Raw genomic sequence first — 18,070 nt, forward strand, 5'->3', positions numbered from 1 at the left:
GGGAACATGAAATGGATAGTGGAAGAAGGTACTGATAAATATGAACTTCAAACACGTGACCAGTTACAGAAACAAGGACTGTAATGGTCATGAATCTTTCTTCTTGTTTTGTTATGATTGTATCTGTACATAAAACAAATGTCTTTGTTTTCTTCCCTAACCTTTTCCCTGATCACATGACAAGTTGTATCAGTTTCATGTCATAATATTTAAGGATGTCAAGTTTAAGAGTGAATATTACCCAAGAACTTGCACCCTATAATGTAGAGAATTAATGTGTTTCCAGCTGTACGCAAGAAAGTTGAATATTGTTAGGTGGAAATAAATGCATACATGTCTGTTATTGTTTTTATTTAGAGACTAAGTATGGTTTAAGGTGATATGTATTGTGGCCAAGTTAACAAGGGATGGGCTGTGATGGTCAGGCTAATGTGTCAACTTGGCCAGGTAATTGTGCCCACTTGTTTGGTCAAGCAAGCACTAGGCTAATTGTAATATAAGAACATTTATGGACTTTAGTCACCAGTGAGTTTATTGCATAGATGGTTGATTTCATCTACCACTAACCAAGGAGACTACCATCAGCACTGAGTGACATTTTATCCAATCAGTTGAATGCTTTACAAGGAGAAGTGATTTCAGCATTCAGAGAAAATTTTCCAGCTTGACTTCAGATAGCCAACGTGTCCTGAGAACTCAAGGACCTTCATCAGAGCTCCTGGTTTGCAGCCTGCCTGTGGAATTTGGACTTGTGCATCCCCATGGTTACGTGAGAGGATTTTATCAAATCTTATGCTATTTACAGATAATCTTCTGCTGATTCTGTTTTCCTAGAGAACCCTAATACAGAATTGGATGGTTATCCCATCCAGCACTACATGGAAAATTAGCACCAGCAAATGCACTGACTGAAAACCAACTGCTTTTACTTACCCAACTAAAATTCAACATTATATCCCAATTAAATGAAAAATGAAAAATGAAATTCATTTCCTGATTTTTATTTCCATAAACAAGTTTCCCCATAAAATAACCACTAATTTTGTGTAACATATATCCAAAGCATGACAATTGTAATAAAGAATATGAAAATAAATTGTTTGAGACATTATCTGTGCAAAGAGTCCTGAAATGATGAGTAGACATTCACCTTGACATTGGCAGTTAGTCCAGGAGAGGTGTGCTTGCACTGGGCTGGGTCAGGTGTCCTCTGAGGGCATCCCATGCCCAGGATATGCCCATTCCTCTGCCCACCAAATTAACTTTGTTGTTCTGGGGACATCCTCCTGGCCCAAGGCTGCTGATTCCATACTCTTTCTTTGTGGGATTTAACCCACAATCACAGTTCCAGTTAACATTAGGCAGGTTTGTACTTTTCCCCCAAATATCCCTCAAGAGCTCCCCATCCGTATTTCCAACTGGCCCAATCACTTTCCAGAGGTCTCCAAGTGGAAGTTCTTCAGGCACCATAATTCAATGTGACCAAATCTAAACTCTTTATCTTATCTTCCTCCTCCCTAAATCATCTTCCTTGATTCTCTACCTCTGTAAGTGTTTCCATCACACTCCTTCTGACCAAGCCAACTTTCTTACTAGCTCCTAAATTGGTCCCTATTACTGCTGTCTTGACCAGGTCCCTCATCACCTCTTACCTGCTCTTAATGAAATTTCATCCTTACTAATACCTGCCTTTAGTCTTAACCCACATCATTAGTAGGCAATGACTTCTTAAACAGGACAAATAAAAGAACTAATCATAAGGAAAAAAATGTCAAATTATACTTCATTAAAATTAAAGACTTCTGCTGGACAAAAGAACCACACAATGAGAGAAGATATTCACAATACCATATAGTGAACAAAGATTCATATCCATAATATATAACAAACTCCTATAAATCAATAAGGAGAAAACAAATAATACAATTTAAAAAAATAGGCAAGAGATTTAATCAGGTACATCACACACACAAAAGAGGATATCCAAATGGCCATTAAATGTGCTCAACTTCATTAATGTTCATAGAAATGCAAATTAAAATCACATTGAGATAGTATAGCACACCCATTAGAATGGCTGAAACAAAAAAAGACTGAAAGTATCAAGTGCTGACAAGGATATGGGATAGGGGAAATGAGTGAGAAATGGAGATAAAAGATAATAAATGCCTGTCTGTCTGACTGGCCAAACAAATAAATAAAGCAAGTAAGGAATAAAATATAGAAGTAAAGAGGTGATTATTTTTATATTTGGAATAATCCTAGAATAAAACAAAGGTGAAACAATAAAGAAAAGTATGTATAGGTCCAGCTAAATACAAATTAAAATTTCTTTATGGTAAAATAAAACCAAACAAATGCAAACAAACCCCATAAATAAAGTTAACATTGAATGGGTAAAAATATTTACAAAATATGTTATGGACTATAAATTTTATATCCAGAGCAAATAAAGAGGTCTTACAAATTAATAAGAATGTATTCTCCAGTAGAAAATTGGCAAAGGACATGAACAGATAATTCACAAGGAAAAAACATAAATAACCAGGAAATATAGTAGAACCACTAATCATACTAAAAGGTGTGCCATGCCCAAATGTACAAAGGTATGACAGTACCCAAACCAGGTGAGGCTGGGGGAACCACATACACTCATAAAACACTACTGTGAGTGTCAACTGGTACACTTTCTAGAAGACAATTTGGCCATATATATCAAAAGCTACCCTCACAGTTATACATTTATTCTGAGAAAATAATTGGGCAATTGTGCAAAGCTGTCTGTGCAAGGATGTTAATCATCAGAAGTCATCAGAATGCCCTATAACAGGATATAGGGGTTGAACAAGCTACAGTATATCCTATAATGGAGTATTGTACAGTCGTTAAGGTAAATACATATACACACATGCATGCATGTGTGTGTGTGTAGGTATTTGTTGAACTTAAAATCTTCCTGATATTTTTTTAGGGGAAAGAATTAAGTAATAAACCAGTATGGGGAAGCAAATTTGGCTCAATGGATAGAGCATCCACCTACCACATGGGAGGTCCAGGGTTCAAACCCAGGGCCTCCTGACCTGTGTGGTAAAGCTGGCCCACGTGCGGTGCTAATGCACGCAGGGAGTGCCGCGCCATACAGGGGTGTCCCCTGCGTAGGGGAGCCCCATGCACAGGATTGCAACCCATGGGGAGAGCCACGCCACACAAGGAAAGCACAGCCTGTCCAGGAGTGGCACCACACACACACAACAAGATGACGCAACAAAAGGAGACACGGATTCCCAGTGCCGCTGATAAGAATACAAGCAGATGCAGAAGAACACATAGTGAATGGACACAGAGAGCAGACAACTGGGGAGGGGGTGGGGAAAGGGGAGATGAATAAATAAAAAATAAATCTTTAAAAAAACCCAGAAAAGCCAAAAAACCAGTATGTAACATATGATCAAAATTTTATGATCAGGCATAAAATGCCTCACACAATGTATATGAACTGGACTTTCTCCAGGCAGATGTATAGCTGGTGATATTTAATATGTTCTATATTCTATGAATTTTCAATAATGAACGTGTAGTTTTAAAATAAAATAAAATCAAGGTATTTCTTACTAGGAGAAAAAAGAGAGGGTTTCCTTAGTACAAACCTAGAGGAAATCATCGTCATTCCTAACGTAGCTGGAGCACTACAGAATAGGAGAAAGATGGTCTCGTTTTTAAGTTTGACAAAATCCCCCAAACCAATCAGACATCATGACGTGATGTCAGGCCATGGGACCAACTTGCCAGGAGTGAACAGTTGCTCCTGCCAGCTGCCATCCAAGTCATACCTGGGAATGTACCAAAGGTCCTTCATATATTTCTAGATTTTCATTCCTTGCTGTACCAGAGAGAATCTCCTTTGGAACCATGTTCCAGACCCAATCTCAGACCTGTCGTAGATTCTCCAGGGATGGAGCCTGAGCATCTGTATTTTTTCAAAATCACACAGGACAGAAAGCCTTATGATCATCTAGAGTTGAGGACTTGCTCTAAATTGAAGAAGCAGGAAAAAAGATACCTTCATTAAATAGTACAAATGAGTTTTGGTTTTGTGAGATATGAATACGACTATTTTTTTCTCTTCTTCATTGTATTAGGGTTCTCTAGGGAAACAGAATCAACAGGAGATATCTGTAAATAGTATGAGATTTTATAAGAGTCTCTTATATGACCGTGGGGCTGCACAAGTCCAGGTTCCACAAGCAGTCTGCAAAACAGGGACTCCGATGAAAGTCCAATGAAGGTCCTTGAAGAGTTTCTAGGATAGGCTGACTGTCCAGATGAGCTGGGAAATTCTCTCTGAATGCTGAAATCACTTCCCCTTTTAAGGCATTCAACTGATCAGATAAAACATCACTCATTGCTGACGGCAATCTTCCTGGTTGATCGTAGATGAAAACAGTTATCTATGCAGTAAACCCACTGATGACTAATGTCCATAAATGTCCTTGTATTACAATTAACCCAGTGCTTGCTTGACCAAACAACTGGGCACAATTACCTGGCCAAGTTGACACATTAGCCTAACCATCACAGATCCCTTTCAAAATGTTGGCATCAGCGACAGAAAAGTGAATGAATAGATAAAAATCATCATTTAAGTCAACTGGTTATCAATTATTTGCTATCAACAAAATTGAAGGACGGCATAATGGAATTGCTAGTAGGGAGATCCCTAAAAAGTGCATTTCTAATGGAAAAAAAATCACTGCATAATTTTTGGCATATAACTCAAATAATATTCCCATTCACTTATTTATAAGCTTATGTCAATAAAAATAAAGAATAAAGGGAAGTGGATGTGGCTCAAGTGATTCGGCTCCTGCCTACCACATGGAGGTCCCTGGTTCAGTTCCTGGCACCTCCTAAAGAAGACAGTGAGCTGGCACAATGGGCAGGTGTGGCAAGCTAATGTAACAAGATGATGCAACAAGAGACACAAGAAGAAAAACATAATGAGAGACACAACAAAGCAGGGAAGGGAGGTGGCCCAAGTGATTAGATGCCTCCTTCCCACATCGGAGGTCCTGGGTTCAGTTCCTGGTGCCTCCTGAAAAAACAAGGAAGACAAACAGATACATCAAGTGCAAACGAGGGGGTGCGGAGAAATAAATAAATCTCTTTTAAAAAGGTAATAAATATACATCCATGAATATAGTTAAAATTTGTATAAAGCCCCACCAATCTTATTGAGTTGCATTTCCAATAAAGTAATTTCTTATATTTAATAACTACCAAAAAAACCCCTAATATATAATAATTTTGGTCAATTATATCATAATAATAAGTATAATAATAAATCAACCCAGAATTTTGTGACATTTAAAGCCTCAGCATCAGAAGACTTTCTTAAAAACATCTGTCATCTCTTTTAATCTAAGTACCTATCTACTTTTTTCCAAGAAGTATAATAGGATTATTAATAAATGACTTTCAAAACTTTTGCTCATAAGGTTAAAGAAGAAAAGCAATGATGTAAAATTTCTGATAATAAAGATGAGCTCTTTCCTGTATTTTTTAAATGAATGATGGCAGGTTTAGATACATCAAAGTAGATGTAGATCAAAAGAGGTATTTGGTAGTTTTATTTTAAATTTTTTACAATATACTACAATTAAATGTTTTAGGCCTATGTGACCTGTCAAAGTATAACTTACAAAATGTTAAAAAACATAATTATCATGCAAATAGGTAGTGAGCATGTGTCAAAGTTTCAGTTAAACCACTGAAGAGAGATCCAGCAGGAGACAACGCTGTTTCAAAGAGCATATGAGGAACTGGGATTTTATGTAGTCCATGAAAGAAGGAATGACAAAATGAGCACTAAAATTAGAAAACAAAACCAGCTCATGCCTACAGGGCAATAAAATCATAATCTTTGAGGTTATCTGCTCTACCAGACTGAGAAGAAAAATCAACTCACCTTATCATCCTTTTACAAGCTAAACTCGAACTTTACAGACTTGTAAAATGACTGGACCCTAACCAAGTATGAAAACTAATCCAAAATTACATTCTCAGAGAGAGTTAGATTATACTCAAGGTGATTTGTTAGAATGTTCTTAGCAAGACAGTAAATGGTCACATAACCATCTTTTTACCTTATTTACAAGTTTCAGACAATTTCTCAGTAAAACTAATGAGGAAACATTTTAAACATCAACTTACAAAGAAAAAAGGAGAAAGATTATTTTTCAAAGATTTTTTAGGGGCTACATGAACAAAAATACGATGACTGAAATGGTGGTATGTGATTCATTATTAGCTGTTTTGCAGGACTGGTGAGGTATTTTTGCCAGATCTGTATGTATTTTCTAAGAACAGGTAGATATACAACCACAGTACAGACATAATCCTGTTATCTAATCGATGGTTCATATTCGATTTTCAGTAGTTGTCCCAGTGATGTCCTTTATGCCTATTTTTCCCCCTTTCTGGGGTCCAGTGTGTGAGGAGGTGTGATGCACATCAGAAGAATTGCATGATCTGTCCAATTTATGTAGATAGAAATCTGGGGAATATATGTGGGAATTGATCTTAAGGGGGTGGGATCAAGATGAAAGGAATGTAAAATTGGATCAGGCTGAATTTATTGGTATGAGGCCCACAAGGAGAGATTCTGGATTCAGCGTTTTAGCTCAAGGGGTTAGGAAGAGGTTAGGACGGGCTCCAGCGGTCTGGCTCGCTGATACATGACCACAGCTGGCTTATCTTAATGAAGAAGGTGAAATGCCAAAACCACCTTGGTAGACCGTAGAGGAAGCTATTGAAAAACTTGGGATACTGGAAAGTTAGTCGATATATCTCTTAAGTCCTGCCCTCTCACCTCGGCAGGGCCCAGAGATACCACTTTCACCAGGATTGTAAGAAATGAATTTATTAAGGGATCTCTGAAGAACACAGAATTCCTGGGTCTCAACTTTGAATCCATGCCTGAGAAGTAACCAGATCTCAGAACCAAACCTCCTAAATATCTGCCAGTCCAGGACACAAGTCTGCTCCCCTTGTTTCAGGGAATGGCATTGCTACACCCAGAGGTGGACAAATCATTATAAAAACACAAAGTCAGTTAAAGGCATAATGTGGATTCTTTCGTTTTCCATGTTAGAATCATTATGTGTTGATATTTAAGGTCTCTGAAATACTTCAGAAAATCAGGGACATCTGTTCCCAGAAGAATGGTGGACTGCAATCAATCGTACTGCTGAAAACAACTAAAAATTATGCATCAAGTATTTTTTAAATCTCCATAAATACAGAGATGAACTGAAAATAAGTAAAGAATACACAAGCCAAAAACTAAATGAAGATAGGAACCAAAGAAATAAGTGGAATGATTAAGACTGCTTTCATGTTGAAGATTTTAGGCAAACTGGCTAAACCCGAAGTCATAGCATCAGGGGTGAAAGACACAGAAGACAAATCCCAGGGTATGATTTCATCTAAGAGACCTCTCCCCGCAAAGCTGGACCTCAAAGGGCTGCCCTCGATGACTGTGGAGCACAAATTCCCCTGCTCTACCAGGCACTGCATGGCAAATTGCCTGTCTCATGCCTTGGCACGGGGTAGAAGTGGAAAAATTTAACATGATACCAATTTTTAAAAAATTTTTATTCCTCAGTAGTCAATGCTTAGGTGTCCCAGGTCCCAGACCTGTCTTTAATATTTCTCTACTTGACAGGGTTGGATTCTCTTTATGTACACGTGATCCCTCCAGGATATGGTTCCAAGTTCATCTGTGCTTTTCTGACTTGTATTTTCCTCTCTAACCGTATATCTCTGTGGATCAGCGTTGACTAGGCCTCTTAGCCTGTCTGAGCTGATGGTGAAGGCCATGTGGCCCACATAAGCTGGTCAGTTTCCTCAAAAAAAAAATGTGTTTGGTTCTCCCCTCTCCTTCAGAGAGCAAATCATAGTGCTTAAAAGGAATCATTTGTAAACAGTTACACTGTCTTCCTTTGGCGAACCCCCAGCATCTCCTCCCAGGGAAATGCACCTGCCAGTCTTATAGTGTCATTCTTGTCACAATCCCTATTTCACTCTCTGGGGGAATTGCAGTTGGATTCATCTCTTGGAATCCCCTTAAACACAGCACTGAACTCAACTTTTGCAAGGGTGTCTATAAAGGTTTTGCAAAAACTTCTATCATTTCCAACAGTAGATTCTGACACCAAATGCCCACATGGCAGTAACTCAGTCAATTCAGTTCTGACTCTAACTACCTGGAGTTGGGCCAGGCTCCACAGGGCCCGGGCATCCCTCTGCAAGATCGTCCTTTGTGCCCAGGCCACACACACTTCTGACCAAGTGGCTACAAATTCGGGAGTTCCCACCACCTCTTTGGATTTGATAATTTGCTAGAATGACACTAAAAGCACTGTACTTATGAATCTTTGTATCCATTATTATAATAAAGGGATACAAAGAAGAAGCCAAATGAAGAAAGGATAGGGCGAGCTTTACGCAAGCTTCCGTGTCCTTTCCACGTGGACTCAAAACGCATCATGCTCCTGGCATGGAGATGCATTATCAGCCATGGCAGCTGCCCGGCGCTTTGAGGGTCCCCAGTTTATATGCGTTCTCCTCAGGTGGGCACAACTGGTGAAATCAGTGCCCACCTGGTTGACTCAATCTCCAGCCCTGCCACCACCCCCAGCCAGAGGTCAGGGAGGTGGGCTCAGATGACCTGGCTCACAGCACCAGTCCCTAATCACCTGGTTGGTCTTTCTGGTGTGGTCGCCCACCCTAGGTCTACAGGTATGGCCTGTCCCTCCCTGGCATTGTGTTAGCAGCAAAGAATTATCAGGTGTGGTCCTGGGCCCACCACAAAGATCAAAATTCTGTTAAAAAAAAAAAAAAAAAAGACTCCTACCAGTGGAAATTCCAAAGATTCGTAGGTTGCTTCCCCAGGAACTGGAGACACATACCAGCCAAGTAGCGCATGATACTACAGCTTCTAGAACTGTTCATTAGAACTTTAGATGCATTTAGCTATGACCTCATTAATATGTTCCTTACCTCTGGTTCTTAAAGAAAGAGCCTTTCTGAAAATTTTCCAAACCAGAAAATACTGAGCATTTTCAGGGTAAATCCCAAATCCTCTCATTCGAAAGCAGTAGGAAGGGGCATCTGCCTACCACATGGGAGGTCCAGGGTTCAAACCCAGGGCCTCCTGGCCCATAAGGTGAGCTGGCCCATGCGCAGTGCTGATGCGTGCAAGGAGTGCCGTTCCATGAAGTGGTGTCCCCATGTAGGGGAGCCCCATGTGCAAGGACAGCAGCCGGTAAGGAGAGCCGCCCTGTGTGAAAAATGTGCAGCCTGCCCAGGAGTGGCACTGCACACACGGAGAGCTGATGCAGCAAGATGACGCAACAAAAAGAAACACAGATTTCGGTGCTGCTGACAAGAATGCAGGCGGACACAGAAGAACACACAGCAAATGGACACAGAGAGCAGACAACTGTGGGGGCAGGAAGTAGAGATAAATAAATAAATAAATAAATCTTTAAAAAGAAAAGAAACCAGTAGGAAGGACCAGCATGAAAAAAGAGGTAGCTGCCCAGCAGTACTTACCACAAATTGCTTACAGCATTTCCCTGATGGGCTCCTCTGCCTCCCATGATGAAGCAATGGAGCTTGCAAATGCTAAGAGGTGATAATCACCTGGAGGCAGACATGCCGACGAGCTGTTACATAAAAGTTAGTGGGCCTCTAGCCTATAGGTTCTCAATCTTCTCTCTGATAACAGGAAGAAATGTGCAGAGCTGTTCCTAAAAATGGATTTCTAGTACAGTGCTGGTTGCATGAAGGTGTACATAAAAGCTGCGGAATTGAGTTGGCAGAGAAAGCACAGGTCACACAAAGAGCAAAATCAACGCGAAGCCCAAGGTCGGGCTTAGGAAAAGAACAGCCAGGTCCCCCGGACTTCCAGTCAAGAGAAACAGCCTGAGATGTGTGGAGGGAAGAGTAACATCTGACACTCACAGACGCCCACTTCCTGACCCCCTGAATGTGTGAATGCGCAACCTGCCAGGGCAGACATTTGCAGCATCTCAGGCTCTAGCTGGGAAGAGTCTCCTGGATTATCCAATGTCATCACAAGGATCCTTCTAAAAGGAAAGCAGGAGGGTCAGGGGCAGAGAGGGATTTGAGAAGGCTCTCCTGCTGCCTTTGGCAATGGAGGATGGTGCCACAAGCCAAGGGAAGCAGGTGGCCTCTAGGAGCTGGGAAAAGCAGGACATCGGTTCTCCCCTGCAGCCTCCAGAGGGAGCACAGCCCTACAGACACCTTGATTTTAGCCCAGCGGGATCCATTTCAGACTTCTGACCTTTGTGTTATGTTAAGCCACTAAGTTTGCAGTAATTTGTTCCAGCAACAATAGGAAACTGATAGAGATGACATATGGAAATCTCTGGCTAAGTCAAGAGTTTCCACGTTCTGTCTGAGTATGTGTTTTAAAACGTATGCTTTCAGGGCAGCGGGTTAGCTCAGTGATTGAGCACCTGCCTGACCCGACCCACGGATCAGTCGAACCGAGACCTGAGGGAAGGAGTGGGAATGAAAAAGGGACAAGAGACACAAAGAATGGAGGCAAGACAAGATTCTGATCAAGCCTCGTTTACTGAGGGTCAGTCAGGGGTTCTTATAGCCAGGGATGAAGGAGGTGGTACATACTGACAACACGTGTCAGTAAACGATTGGTTAACTAGATTTTGATTCTCGTGCCACACGCGCGTGCAGATGGTTATTTGGCAACGTCCGCGGAAAGACTTTCCTGCTCTTTAGGGAGTGCCCAATTGGAGCCCGGGGGAGTGGCGGAAGAAGAGAAACTTCATTGCTTCAGCGAGGGTGGGGAAAGGAAACTTAACCGGGTTAGTATCTAAAAATAGCACTTAGCAACAAGATGGCCAATACAGCACCTGTGCCAGAGGCAGCTTCCCATACCTGCCTCCCAAGGAATAAGGTCCCAAGTTCAATCCCCTGTACCTCCTAAAAATAAGCTAATTGTTTTTATGTGTGCTTTCAGATATTTCCACGAGTCTACTGCCTAATGTGAAAAGGAAATCTAATTTTTTATTCACTCCTTTGGGTCTTTGGAAAAGTCATCAAATAATGTCCCATTACTTCTTCTAAACCAAATGAGCATGCAACTCTATAAGCAGACAATCTACTCCTATGTTTGCTTCAGCAGCCCACACTAAACCTTGTCAAGCTATATCTCATGCTTTTTTTTTTTTTTCAGTATTTCTTACTGGCAGATTTACTAAATTCCTTTTGCTTGGGGTTTTAGAATAGTGTATGTACTTTATTTCCATTTAAACAATTTTCAATAATAAGACCTAAATTGCACACAAGGATTACAATTTAGGTACGTGGTCCTAATATTAATTTTTGGTTTGACTTAGGAAATTTACCAGAGCTTCAAAACAGGAGCAAAAGGGCAAGGATAATTTTAAAGACAGACAAGACATTGATTTAATAAAGGGTTTTATATATTGTGCTAAATATTTTGATTCATTTCACTCATTTATTCCTCACAAAACCCTAAAAGGCAGAAGAGAAAGTTGAGGTAGAGAAGTTAACTCATCCAGTATCACCTAGGAGGTTCTTGAGAGCCAGGATTAAAATCTAAGTAGTAGGATTCCTGCACTCTCATGTTTTAACTAGAAAGCCACATTTCTGAATAATACATTTATATCTGAATAATATAAGATCCTTTCCAGGAAGCGGACTTGGCCCAGCGGTTAGGGCGTCCGTCTACCACATGGGAGGTCCGCGGTTCAAACCCGGGTCCTCCTTGACCCGTGTGGAGCTGGCCCATGCGCAGTGCTGATGCGTGCAAGGAGTCCTGTGCCACGCAGGGGTGTCCCCGCATAGGGGAGCCCCATGCGCAAGGAGTGCGCCCCATAAAGAGAACCGCCCTGCACAAAAGAAAGTGCAGCCTGCCCAGGAATGGCACCTCACACACGGAGAGCTGACACAGCAAGATGACGCAACAAAAAGAAACACAGATTCCCGAGCCGCTGACAAGAACAGAAGCGGACAAAGAAGATGCAGCAAATGGACACAGAGAACAGAAAACCAGGGCGGGGCGAAAAATAAATCTTAAAAAAAAAAAAAAAAGACCCTTTCCAAGAGAACATGGCTCATGAAATTCGGCCATCAGCTTCAATGATTCATAGTATAATGTTACTTAAGCCTGTACTGTACATTTCTTATGTTACAGCTCTTTTACAACTATAAAAGCAAAATAAACCTATAAAGAAAATACAAACAGCATTCCCGTCCAATATTTAATATTTAATCCCCACTAAATATTGATTTAATGTAATGGAGTTCTCTTTTCTAAAACTAAATCGCTGGCAGGAGGTTTAATAGACGAGTTTGACACCTCACGTCTGGCTCTCTCTGGCGCACCCGCACGCTGATTTCAAGCTCGCTGCGGGCTCGTGTCCACGCGGGCCCCTGAGCAAACGTCATTCCTCACCTCCGGGCTCTGGAGCCGCTGGAGATCCCAGGGCTCCGCCGAGCTCCCCGAGCTGCTGTTCCCTTCCTCCCCACGAGGGGCGCGCTCGCCCGCCAGGCGCCCTCTGGGTGGTCGGCGCACGCGTGGGAGATGCCCGGTGGGGTCGGGCTGCGCAGGCGCAGAGAACAGCAGCGCAGTCCCGGGTTCAAAACCCGATTGCAGACGGCGGCTCTTGGGGAGCCGTGGGGCGCGTCTCGGTCAGCTGACGCCCGCCAGGGGTCAGGGCTCCAGGGGGCTCTAAGAAAGGGACCATTTACAAAGGGGAGAGCAGGAATTAGGGAGGCCAGCACGGGGGCTCGCAGGACCCCAACACAGCGGCTGTTACCATCCGGATGTCCGAGGGCAGAGGGGCGACCAGCTGGAGGCTCCCCCCGCTCCCCGGGCTCCTCCAGTCGCCCCTGGCTGAACCCCCCGGGAAGCCAAAGGGCCAGCGAGCCTCGCAGGGCCATGGAGGGGGGCGAGAAGGGAGCCGGCAAGCTGGGGGTTGGGGGGAGGGTGCAGACCACCCCCTCGTCCCACGTGTCTGCTCATCCACCATCCAGCGGCGCTGTGTCGGAGGCAACGCCTGCGGTAGCGGGTACCCACACTGCTCCAGCACGTGGGCCTTGGAAGACCAGCTTAGATTCTTGAAACCTATTTAAATGGATATCCAGCCCAGTTATGGCTAGAAGTAGCATTTATTCTTGCAGATAAAAAGTAATCTGACTTCACGCTATTAAAGGAAAGTAGTAATAAAGCAAATAGCGTATTCACTCTACCACGAGCGATACACCCAGGTTTATTGTTAATGCTTCCACTTTGCTTTCAACGGAAACTATGTAAGCCTGGGTGAGGCCTGTGGTACAGGGCACAGGACATCGTTTGGTCTGTACTATGCCTCTTTATGAGCTGGTCCGTCCCTATTCCTTTCTGTCTAACCAATGGCAAGTGGCACACTATTTGCCCCAAGCTACTGTTTTCATATCAAATCAAAGCCCTAACTGATTGAATAACCTTTTGCAAAAATGTCTTTCGGTGGTTATTTATCTCTGAAAACAAGGAAAGGTTTACCTTTGTAGTTGCTAAAAGAATCTGGTGATGGTCATCATTTTGACTTTAGGACTTAGCAAACTAACAGCGGCCAGGCCTATCAGCAACACATTGGATGCAACAGGTCACCATTAAAGCGGTCACTTGGTGCCAACACAATCACCATCAAAGGCGGCCAGAGCGCTGGTCTAAACGCTGAGATTAGTTTCCATGGTACTATCTAACAAAAAAAGAGCTCATGTTAAAATGTACCACAGAGAGCGGAAGGGAGCGCGCGAGCGGGAGCCACAGGCAGGCGGGTAGTGCCCGCCACCTGGAGCCTGGATTCCTGCCTGCCCCCAGGGGCAGCTGGTCCATGCACAGTGCTGATGCACACAAGGAGTGCCCTGCCACACAAGGGTGTCCCTGCATGGGGGAGCCCCACATGCAAGGAGTGCGCCCTATAAGGAGAGCCGCCCAGTGCGAAAAAAAGTGCAGTCTGTCCAGGAATGGTGCTGCACACACGGAGAGCTGACACAAGATGACGCAGCACAAAGAAACACAGATTCCCATGCCACTGACAACAACAGAAGCGGACAAAGAAGAAGACACAGCAAATAGACACAGAGAACAGACAACTGGGGTGGGGGAGAAGGGAAAAGAAATAAAGAAATAAAATAAATCTTTAAAAAAACAAAACAAAAAAACCTCCCAACTAAGAAGAGCCCTGGGCCAGATGACTTCACAGGTGAATTCTACCAAACATTCCAGAAAGACCTAACACCAATCTTGCTTAAACGCTTCCAAAAAATTGAAATAGAACATTGCCTAACTCATTCTGTGATGCCAACATTACCCTAATACCTAAAGCCAAACAAAGACACCACAAGAAAGGAAAATTGCAGACCAATCTTTCTACATACCAGGAATGAAACCCATTTGGTCGTGGTATATAATTCATTAAATGTGTTGTTGAGTATGATTAGCAAGTATTTTATTGAGGATTTTTGCATCTAAGTTCATTAGAACTCTTTATATTATTGTCCTTTCTTTTCTCTTTCCCTCTCTCCTGACCAAACTGGCCTTTTAATTCATACTATATTCCTCCCCATATTCAGTTTTCTGTCTCATTATAAGTACTCCACCATTTTACGGTTATAATTTTACACAGCTTACATGAGTTCAATATCCTTTCTGCTAGATCTCACATGTTTCTTCTGCTAACATTCTCTATCAATACTACTATTATATTATATTTTTCTTTTCTTACCTCTTTTGCTTTCTCTGGCCCTAATATTTTCCTTCAAGGGAACTTAGTAAACAACAAGGAGATAGAGTAAGAAGAACAAAGTGACAAAGAGAAGACTTAACATGCACATAAAATAAATCCTGAGACAAAAAAGCTAATCAACTTCACAAACCTAACAAGATAAAATGATGACCAGACAGCAACAAAAAACTACAGACCATACCAATAATCAGGAAAACATGGCCCAAACCAATGAACAACCCCATAGTCAATGGTTCACATCATAGCCCACACTCTCCCACGTTCCATCCAGTGGGCCCTGGGGGGATCTACAATGTCCCGTAATTGACCGTGAAGTACCACCCAGGACAACTCCACGTCCCGAAAACGCCTCCACATCTCATCTCTTCCTCCCATTCCCCGCACCCAGCAGCCACCATGACCACCCTTTTTTGATAAAAACACTGCAAAAGATCGGAATAGAAGGAAATTTTCTTGAACATGATAAAGGGTATATATGAAAAACCCACAGCTAACATCATTTACAATGGTGAAATCCTAAAATCTTTCCCTCTAAGATGGGGAACAAGACAAGGATGCCCACTATCACCCCTTCTATTTAACATTGTGTTAGAAGTACTTGCTCAAGCACTGAGGCAAGAACCAGACATAAAAGGGATCCAAATAGGAAAGGAAGAAGTCAAAATTTCACTATTTGTAGATGACATGTTCCTATACATAGAAAACCCTGAGAAGTCTACAAGAAAGCTTCTAGAACTTATAAATGAGTTCAGAGAAGTCGCAGGTTATAAGATCAGTGCACAAAAATCAGTAGCATTTCTGTACACCAATAATGAGCAATCTCAGGAGGAATCAAGAAACAAATACAATTTACAATAGTAAATTAAAAAATCAAATACCTAGGAATAAATTTAAAGATGTAAAACACTTATACACAGAAAACTACACAACACTGTTCAAGGAAATCAGAGAAGACATAAATAAATGGAAGAATATTCCCTGTTCATGAATAGGAAGACTAAATATTTTTTTTTAAGATTTATTTATTTATTTCTCTCCCCTTCCCCCCACCACCCCAGTTGTCTGTTCTCTGTGTCTATTTGCTCTGTCTATTTGCTGCATCTTCTTTGTCAGCTTCTGTTGTCAGCGGCACAGGAATCTGTGTTTCTTTTTGTTGCGTCATCTTGTGTCAGTTCTCCGTGTGTGCAGTGCCATTCTTGGGCAGGCTGCACTTTCTTTCATGCTGGGTGGCTCTCTTTAGGGGGCACACTCCTTGAGCGTGGGGCTCCCCTACGTGGGGACACCCCTGGGTGGCAGGGCACACCTTGCGCGCATCAGCACTGCGCATGGGTCAGCTACACACAAGTCAAGGAGGCCCAGGATTTGAACCATGGACCTCCCATGTGGTAGACGGAGGCCCTAACCACTGGGCCAATTCTGCTGCCCAAGACTAAATATTATTAAGATATCTATCCTACCAAAACTGATCTACAGATTCAATGCAATCACAATAAAAATCAACACAGCATTTTTTAATGAACTAGAAAAACTAACTATGAAGTTTATTTGGAAAAGAAAGAGGCCCCGAATAGCCAAAGGCATATTGAAAAAGAAAAACGAAATTGGAGGAATCACACTACCTGACTTCAAAACATACTACAAAGTTACAGTAGTGAAAACAGCATAGTATTGGCACAAGGATAGATGCACTGACCAATGGAACTGAATTGAGAGTTTGGATATAGATCCTCATAATACACTCATCTGATATTCAACAAGCCCACTCAACTGGGAGAGAATGGTCTCTTCAATGAATGGTGCTAGAGAATTGGATATCCATGTGGAAAGAAGGAAAGAGTATTACATCTCACACCTTATACAAAAATCATCTCAGGATGGATCAAGGACTAAATGTAAGAGACAAGACCATAAAGACCTTGGAAAACAATGTAGGGAAGCATCTATAGGACCTTGTAACAGGAAATGGCTTCATGAACTTCACACCCAAAGCACGAGCAGCAAAAGAACAAATAGATAAATGGGATTTCTTCAAAATTAAAGCCTTTTGCACCTCAAAGGAGTTTGTCAAGAAAGTGAGAAGAGAGCCTACCCAATGGGAGAAAATATTTGGAAACCATATATCTGATAGGATACTTATATCCTGCATATATAAAGAACTCATATTTTTTTTTTTTAAAGATTTATTTATTTTATTTAATTCCCCCCCTCCCCCGGTTGTCTGTTCTCTGTGTCTATTTACTGCATCTTGTTTCTTTGTCCGCTTCTGTTGTCATATAAAGAACTCATATCTTGAAAATAAAAAGCAAAACAACCCATTGAAAAAGTGGGAAAAAGATTTGAACAGATGCTTCTCTAAAGAAGAAATACAAATGGCTAAAAAGCACATGAAAAAATGCTCAAAATCACTAGCTAGTAGGGAAATGCAAATCAAAACTACAATGAGATACCATCTTACTCCCAAAAGACTGGCAGCTATCAAAAAAACAGAAGACTACAAGTGCTGGAGAGGATGTGGAGGAATGGGAACACTCGTCCACTGCTGGTGGGAATGCAGAAGGATCCAGCCATTCTGGAGGACAGCTTGATGGTTTCTCAAAAAGTTAGCTATAGATTTGCCATATGACCCAGCAATCCCACTGCTGGGTATATACCCAGAAGAACTGAAAATAAGGACACAAACCAATATATGCACACCAGTGTTCATAGCAGCATTATTCATTATTGCCAAAAGTTGGAATCAGCCCAAATGCCCATCAACAGATGAATGGATAAATAAAATGTGGTATATTCATACTATGGAATACTACTCAGCTGTAAGAAGAAATACAGTACCAAACACATGTGATAACATGGATGAATCTTGAGGACTTTATATTGAGTGAAGCAAGCCAGGCATTTAAAGACAAATACATCATGACCTCTCTGATATGAAAAAAGCAAACCAAGCTATCTTAGAGAGCTAGAGACTGGAAGATAGGCTTAAAGGAATTGGGGGGGGGGGGCGTGGAAAGGAAGGTTGTGAGCTAATGCCTACATGGGTGAAATCTATGATAAGCTGGAGGGATGGTGTATACTCAGGGGACTTGAATCTCTAGACTGTCCATGTGCCAGCTGGGCCCTGAGCCTCAGCAGAGTTGCAACCCCTACTCTCTGGTTCATTGGACTTACCCAGGTCAGCTAACAGGGAGGTGAAGATGGTCAAC

The 18,070-nt window shown here is 42.0% G+C and overlaps 1 protein-coding gene across 3 annotated transcripts in view; it reads right to left on the reverse strand.

Annotated features, from left to right (window-relative positions):
• Positions 1-18,070, reverse strand: part of B3GLCT (beta 3-glucosyltransferase) — a 147,384-nt gene that overhangs the window by 11,072 nt on the left and 118,242 nt on the right. For 2 of the 3 annotated variants that reach the window (XM_058276988.2, XM_058276990.2), the window contains one exon: positions 986-5,092. The exons of the other annotated variant lie outside the window; for it this stretch is intronic. In XM_058276988.2, the coding sequence (XP_058132971.1) occupies positions 4,799-5,092 (294 nt within the window). In that variant the 3' untranslated portion in view covers positions 986-4,798. Of the gene's footprint in view, positions 1-985; positions 5,093-18,070 lie in introns of those variants that run through there. 3 annotated transcript variants of the gene reach the window in all.

Source organism: Dasypus novemcinctus, chromosome 15 (assembly GCF_030445035.2).
Source record: "Dasypus novemcinctus isolate mDasNov1 chromosome 15, mDasNov1.1.hap2, whole genome shotgun sequence".
Taxonomy (NCBI): Eukaryota; Metazoa; Chordata; class Mammalia; order Cingulata; family Dasypodidae; genus Dasypus; species Dasypus novemcinctus.